Source organism: Myiozetetes cayanensis, unplaced genomic scaffold (genome assembly GCF_022539395.1).
Source record: "Myiozetetes cayanensis isolate MyiCay16 unplaced genomic scaffold, myiCay2020 scf7, whole genome shotgun sequence".
In the NCBI taxonomy this organism is placed as follows: domain Eukaryota; kingdom Metazoa; phylum Chordata; class Aves; order Passeriformes; family Tyrannidae; genus Myiozetetes; species Myiozetetes cayanensis.
In genome coordinates, this window is record NW_026087964.1 from 29,461,978 (window position 1) to 29,469,878 (window position 7,901).

At 44.2% G+C, this 7,901-nt stretch overlaps 1 protein-coding gene across 2 annotated transcripts in view; it reads right to left on the minus strand.

Moving 5' to 3' along the window:
- Window positions 1-7,244, minus strand: part of SNX25 (sorting nexin 25) — a 79,559-nt gene extending 72,315 nt beyond the window's left edge. The window contains exon 1 of one of the 2 annotated variants that reach the window (XM_050337924.1): window positions 6,960-7,244. In XM_050337924.1, the coding sequence (XP_050193881.1) occupies window positions 6,960-7,055 (96 nt within the window). In that variant the 5' untranslated portion in view covers window positions 7,056-7,244. The remainder of the gene's footprint in view (window positions 1-6,959) is intronic. The other variant, XM_050337926.1, reaches the window with a different exon arrangement.
- Window positions 7,245-7,901: the final 657 nt, after the last annotated feature.

Consider the following 7,901-nt stretch of genomic DNA (forward strand, 5'->3'; position numbering starts at 1 on the left):
CCATTCTTATCAGTACAGCTAAGAAATAATTGATAGGTTAGCATTCAGATTTCTTCTCAGCAAAATATACAGCATTATGCTGTGCCTGGGATCTTTAATATTGCCACCAAAACAAAGTCCAACATGAATTCTCAGGGCAAATGCATAGCCCCCGTCTACTGAACATTTCCACACTCTACTCCTCTGTAAAAGACAACAAGAACCTATGGTCTATACTTCAAGGCCAAAAGAGCCATATGGCATAAAAACTGAATTGCTGGCAAGCCAGAAAAACCTGCACAGATTCCTGCCTGAGCTCCAGAGCCTCAGCTGACAATCAGAAATGAATTCCTGCATTGTCTATTGCTATAGCCTCCCTCCACTTGACTTTTCACCATACAAAGGTAGGGTGTTCTGTCTTTTCTACAGAGCATCACAAAACATGCTGAGTGAACCGTCATCATTAATTTTATTAACATTAACTCTTTAAATGTGTGTATTTAATAGGGGAAAAATGATACGGAATGACTGGTCACAAAAACCTCCCATGGACACAATACAAACTTGTTCCCCTTATGACTACATAATTTATTTTTTTTTAACCATTTAACAAAGTAACAGATTGCGAAAAGATACAGTGTTCTACATAACTGGCTCTTTCCTTGGGTAAATTTTGCTGCTCATCTTTACAGAGAACAAGGAACCAAGACTCAGTAGTAAGAGGGAGCTCGATCAGATTTTATTTTCAGAATGTTTCTGATACAGTACTGATACTGATGTGCAGTATTTTCAATGCCAAAACTACCCTGAATGCAGGATGCTTTCACTCCTGACCTTATTACAGAGGTTTTGTATCCACCTTTAAGACTCTCCTACAAGAGACTTGGACAGCAAGATCTCAATGAGCCTACCACCTGCCTCTACTGACTCAGCACGGCTTGGTTAACAGGAGAAATTAACTAACTTCCTAGTTATGTTTTCAGTCTTAAAATGCCGTTTGAGTGCGAAGCAGTCCCTGAAAAGGTAAAAACAGCCTGATTCACAGAAAAATATGAAATGTCAATCTAACACAGAGTTGAGAAAATTAAACATCAAGCACAATACAATGCAGAGCTGAAGGTGACACAGGATACAATGAAAGGAATCAGAAAGGATTGCATGACAAATCTTTAAATATACATGATGAATAAAAGGCTGCTTGCTCACTTCTAGGGAGTTATGGGACAAACAAGTGACAGTGTCTGAAAAACATTTAATTTCCCAAGGTCAGTCTCCTCTGAAAATAAAGTTACCACTTCAAAGTTACACATGCAGGTAATCAATGTATGCAGTCCTGACAAAGTTTCAATTCCGAAAAAGTTTATAAATCCCAAACTATAACAGATATTTCACAGATCCCTAAAAATAAACTACAGGCCCCTGCTGAACTATAATTGCGTATTTGCAATTCATGCAACATTTTCTTAACATTTTTAAATATTCATGAAATTGGTAGAAAATGCTACAATACCTTTTCATTACTATCATTCCATGACTTTCCTAGTAGTAAACTAACCTGCACCATCACAGGCTGACTGTTGATCTGCCTTTAAAAGAGACAGCACTAAGAACAAAAGTAGGAGACTCTCAGTTTGTTAAAAACACACCAAAATTAAATATATTTTCTCCTTTCAACCCAGAACAACTGATAGTAGATCAGAATATTTGGTTCCAAGCCCAAGAGGATCTAAAACTAGCATGACAGAAGAGCAGACAGCAAAGACTATTACTTCTGCCAGGTATCACAAAAACCCTGCAGTATCAGAGCACTGAATATTCCCCGTTGGGCCAGAGAACAAGACAGACCACAGAACATTCTTAACTTTGGGTTGAGAAAAACCCATAAATACTTTTGAAGACTTACTAAGACATAAAGATCAAAACTGAAAGGAGTTAAGAAGTTTCTCTTCTCTCTCATAGCTCTTCCAAACTGCTTACCACATCGAGAACTGCTTTGCATCCCACTTGAAATTGATGCCTACAGATGACAAACCTTCCACTTCCCACAGCTGCTGAGGCTCCTGCAAGTTTACCTTTGCAAGCTTCATCTCATGGCAAAAGTCCATCAGTGAAAGAAAATAAAACACTGTGTGTCCTTCTCCTCTGCTTCCCTTGTGTTCCTCACAAAAAGTAGAACACTCAGCTTGGATACCATGGCAGATACTCAACCTAGGTTAAGCTGCCATCCCATAAAAATCACTCAGACCATTTCTGGTAATCTCACTGCCCATCCTCCTGTGGCTTAAATAAAAACAAAACAGTACTATGTTCCAGGATCCAGATATTTCATTGGCTACCTGATCCAATGAGAAAAGATTTACCCATGCCCTCCCATTAATGCCAGACTCACAAAAAAAATTCACGTTCAAAGATGGAACAAACCTTAAGGAACTTAAAACACGATTGTATATGTCTCCCTCAGGGATAGAATGCAAGAGTAAACTACTTCTGAAAATTAAGAGCTATTAAACACTAGTGAACAGGAGTGACCAAATATGTCAGGAGCCGAGTTTTAAAGGAATACTCAAAATCACTGACAACTGCTAATTGTAGGCATCAGAATCAGTGTACCTTTTCACTGGAAAAAAGCACATTTATTACCATTCTGTTAGTGCTGCAGACAGACTAGGTGGATCATTATCTATACAAAATATAATTTATTTAATCTGAATTTAAAATGCAGCATTTAAATCTAATAAATAATCCTTAAGTTTAGTATTATTTAAATGAAGTTGATAACCTATTCCTCTATTACTCAGAGCTTTTGCTTTGAATCAGAGTCAAAACAATATGCAGAAAAGAAAACTCTGCCCTGCCAGGTTTTTTTGGCAGAGAAACAACTCACACTGGAAATGTGGGAAAAAGTCTTTTCCTTTCCCTTCCCACTGACTTGGTTAACGCAGTTCTTCACATGAGTCAAAGCCATCTCCTCTACAAACACACAAGTTAAAAGCAGTGTTGGAAGCAACCTTGCATTTAAAAAGGTGACACATGTTCTAACCAGGCCTATGTTTGCTATGAGCAAGTTCACTGACACTTAAGAATTAAAAATGCCCTTTGAGACAGAGGCTTTTACTAAAAGTACAATTGGGTCATCATGCCTTTTTGCTGTCTAGTATTTTGCTGTTCTCCTCCATCACAAATAATCTGGTCCTACAACAGCTCCTGAGAAGTGCTGAAATATACGTGAGAAAAATGTCAAGGAATCGTTCAATTCCCACTATTTCAATATCAATAGAAACTATTTATCAATATTATTAATGCCTGCAAGTACTTAAAGTAGTAAGTAAAACACTCTTATGACTTGCCTGTACACCTCTCTTAGCAATGACATGTGGAAGCCAGGAGACTGCCCAGACGGATTTTGTAAACAGAGGTGTTCCTCACACAAAAACTACGTTGAAAGCACACATTATCATAGGGATATAAATCACACAGCTTGCTTTGCAGTTCTCAGCAGATTTCAAATGTTCTTGCTGAGATACCTGACTTTAGCAGGAGGTCTTCACCTTTCAAGTCCCAAAGAGGTTACACAAACAATATGTAGGACAAAGCACAGCTTCACTTTCAAAAAGATGGCTTTTCTGGTAGCAAGTTCAAGCAAAATGAAGAAAAGGCATGCACCTTGTTCTTATGAAATCTGAATCTACAACACAGCACTTCCTCACCCAAGTTACTCCCTTGCATGAACAGGTCCAAGAAAATCCACAGCACTGAACTCACACATAGTAGCTGAGAATGTACAAAAAGTCTCCCTTTTTTCAGTGCAGGATAAGGGAATTGATCCAAGTCCCTTTGATGTTGATCGAGAGTACTCCCACTCACTTTCCAAGAGCTGAGTCTGACTCCCACTAGAGTAAATATTTATTACTGAATATTTAGTGTTTCCTCATTTGTTAACCCCAATGTGAAAATCACTCAAAGAATGAAAAGTGAACCTATCTGCCTACAGTTCATATATACAATATATGCAGAGCAAGATGCCAGTCATAATAACTTTTTTTTTTTTTAGGTTTTTCCTAATTATTAGGCCAACAGAGGGTTCTTCCCTATTCTAGAGGAAAAGGCACAAGGCTGAAGAAATTATACCTTTACAGCTAGCCTACTACTGGCTCCCCAAAAGACAACAGGATCATAAGGCTCTACGAAAAACATGACAGTAACAACTGAATTATAATAAAGCAGTGTAAATGTAACAGGATGTATAATAAAAAGATTAACCTACAAATTTTTCAGAGATAAATGTATGCAGGAAACTTTGGAAGAAACATTTTAGTGAATGGTCTTCATTTCTATATAATGCCTATCTACACAATTTTATTTTCTTCACCTACATGTTCCTGAAGCCCCAATTAGGAAGTTTGCTACACATATACAAAATTTTGTTCAGAAAAAGTCTGTCAAGAAGCTTTGCAGTCCTGAAGCCACTCTGTATCAGAAAATCAACAAAACTATAAATTAAAGGCATGAAAAACCTAATCAAGATGCCTGGAATTACATCTTCTAAATAGAAAGGGTAAAATACCTCACTCCTTTTTTGGCCGTCCCTTTTATAGAGCCAGATTAAATTCTGAGAAGAGTGTAAAGAGAGAGGAAAGAAAAATTTTAACTAAATCAGAGAGATGGTAAAAAACCAATCCTGGGAAAAGGGTTGTAGCAGGTACTGCTGCTTTAACAGTGAATTTTAAATGCCAGATTTCAATTCCCTTCTGAGACAACAAACACATACCACAGAGCTATAATAAATCCAAACACAACACATTAGACTAACAAAGCAACAGTGGGTCTTCACTATTTTCATATACAAATCCAATGGATACACAAAGGAGAACATCAAGACAAACACACAGTAATACATCACAAAAAGAAGGTGAAGATGGTAGAGTAACTGAAGTGACAGTATTTGTCTCTGGACAGCTCTAGTTTCACTGCTGTTCACTAGACTTACGTATTACATTTTTCACAAAAAGTGCGAGAAAGAACAATAAATCTTTTTGTGTGTGTGTCTTCAAACCTTGGCTTCCCAAATTAAATTGATTTTTATTATTTGGCTATTAATGAATCTGAAAGTTTCTCCTCATTGTGGCAGCAGGGAAATTTCAATTGCTAAGTTTACATATAGATTTTTTTTGGTACTATGTAAATTAACACACATGTACATGTTCAGATAACTGTACCAGTGCATAAATGTCACTGGAGCTATGGCATTAACACTGAAACATTTAATCCTGTAAATCTGAAAGCAACAGGAATTGTTGTCTTGATGACTGACACATTTTTTTTCCATTTGGTGTAAGGTGGTTAAATACAAAAGCATATAGTCCTTTACTACAAGATGTTTATGCTCTTAACACACATTTACTCCACAGCACTCCCATGACAAAAACCAGCCAAACAATCCCTACCAGTACCCACATAATACGCTACATACAGAACAGATAGTTTCTGCTTATCACCTGTTTACTTTGTGCATTACATCTTCTCACTTCCCCATTTCCCATCTTTAATGCTCATACACATTATTTATTCACCGCTCCCTTCAAAAAGCTGAATATGATGTTGAGTCTTCAAAGGAAAGAGGATTTTTTAAAAAGTCTACCAAGTAGAGAAAATGAGTATCACACAGCCACAAATAGATTCTGAATGCACCTTTGCAAGCTGTATTATCCACTGAGGTCACCAGCCCCTGGCCAAATGATCCCTACTGACAATATCCTGCCAGATTCCATTAAATGCAGGTCTGCAAATGTGTATTCCTCCCAAACACAGGCTCTTTCTCTCCACAGGTCAAGGAATGAAGGAATAAACCACTACTGCAGGTTGTTAGCTGATTTGATTGAAAAGACAGAAAGACCAACAACTGTATCAGCAAATGATTTCTAACTCTGTCCTGACAGCACCCTCTGTTTTCTGCAAATTCAGCTGCACCAACTGCAGTCCCAGGAAAACATAAATGACAGCATTATTTATTTGTTGATAAGAAGAAGAGTACATGTACTAAATGTAACAAACTGGGTTACCAGAACAGCCAGGCTGTACACCCAGATGGCACGAATCATGCTCCTCTCCCTTGTAGATCGTTCTCAGGTATCCTGTGTGACACTGCTGAATGAAAACAACACTTACACAGTACTGTCTGCTGCGACAGCACTTCACGTGCTAACACACCTAAAACTCACCAGTAAAGGGTCAAGGGCGCCCAACCAGTGTCATCAGCTGTGATATTAAACACCATGTCCCTGTGACCCATGGCAAAGCAGGAGTTGCAGGAGATCCTCATTCCAGCACTAATTTTTCAGGCCTGTCTAGGATCAGCTCCCACACACTGGAACACTTGATGGGGAACAGGGGTATGGATGGGAGGAAAGTTTCCAAATACTTCGTGCTACCAGTCCCATTCAGAAGAAGCCAAAAAATACTAAGCAGTGAGCTACAAAGTACTCATCAATTAGTACATTTTAGAGCACGTACAGAAAATAAAATTGTTTCCCTTTTGCACAGAGCTCTCTAAGGGCTTGAGTATACACTAGCACTACGATAACACTATCTGAAGCTGCCCAACTTCAGAGCACGCACTTAAGCAACGCTATGCTGCCTCTTTGAGCAAGTCGCCCTTTTACCAATGACATTTCGACGGGAGGAGCAGAAAACGATTTGAGACACGGTCTACGGCGAACTGCCGTGCAAGCGTTCCCGCAATCCGGAGGTCTCTCTCAGAGCAAAGTCTAGATTATTCCCGTGCTACCCTCCAGCACAACTTTTGCCATTTAAAGCCCCGTCGAGGGGCAGAATGTGGGCAGGCTCCTGCGGCAACGGGAGGACAGTAGGACACCAGGTTTGGGTGGCGTGGCGCTCCCCGGCGGAGCGAAGGCCGCGCCACCTCCGTCCCCGCCGGCGGGCAGGGCGGCGGCCGCCCGCTCCGCTCCCCTCCCGCTACTCACCCCCGCGACTTGCCGGACCGGAGCGGCGGCGGCGAAGTCCGGCGGAGGCAGGCGGCGGCGGCGGCCGCGGCACATCAGGACGATCAGGGTGCCCATCGCGGCGGCGGCGGCGGCGCAGCCCGCGTAGAGGGCGAGGCGGAGCAGCAGCAGCGCCAGGCACGGCGGCCCGCCGCCCGCCGCCTCGGCCCGCTCCTGTCCCAGGTGGACGATAGACACGGCCAGCAGTCCCAGCCCCGCCGCCAGCAAGAAGTGGGACGAGCCGGGATCCTCGTCCTCCTCGTCTTCCGCCGCCTCCTCCTCGCCGCCGCCGGCCACAGCGGTGGCCGCCTGGGCGCTGCGGCGGCGCGCCTCGCCGCCGGGGCCGTGCGAGCCCAGCGGGCCGGGGGCGCCGGCCCCCGCCGCCTCGGGCTGCCCGGCCGTGCTGCTAGCGCTGTCGGCACCGGGGAACATGCTGCTCCTGGCGCCGCTGGGAGCAAGCGCATCTCCCGCCGCGACAGCCCCCTGCGAAGGTCGCCGCTCCCAGGGCCCCCACTCTCCTCCGCCGCCGCCGCCTCCTCCGACGCCCACCGCCGCCACTGGCACCGCTGCGGCCGCCGGGGGAGCCGGAGCTCATGCCCGGCCGCAGGCGGGTGCGCGGCGGCCGGGCCGCTTCCTGGCAGCAGCGCTGCCCGGCGCCGGGCGGTGGGAGCCGATGGCCGCGGTAGCAGCCGGGGAGGCCCCGCCGCGGCGCTCCGAGTCCGGCCGGGGAAGGGGCGGGCGAGAGGCGGTGCCTGCCGGGCGGGCGGGCCGGGCACATGTGCGCTCGCAGCACCGCCCCACGGCCGCGCTTGGTCGCTCTGCTGCATCCCGTGGTGTGTCCCGCGAGGTTCCGCCGTGCCGGGGCTGGAGGCGGCCCCACGCCCAGCCCAGGAAACGGGACCGCTCGGGCTAACCGAGGAGCGT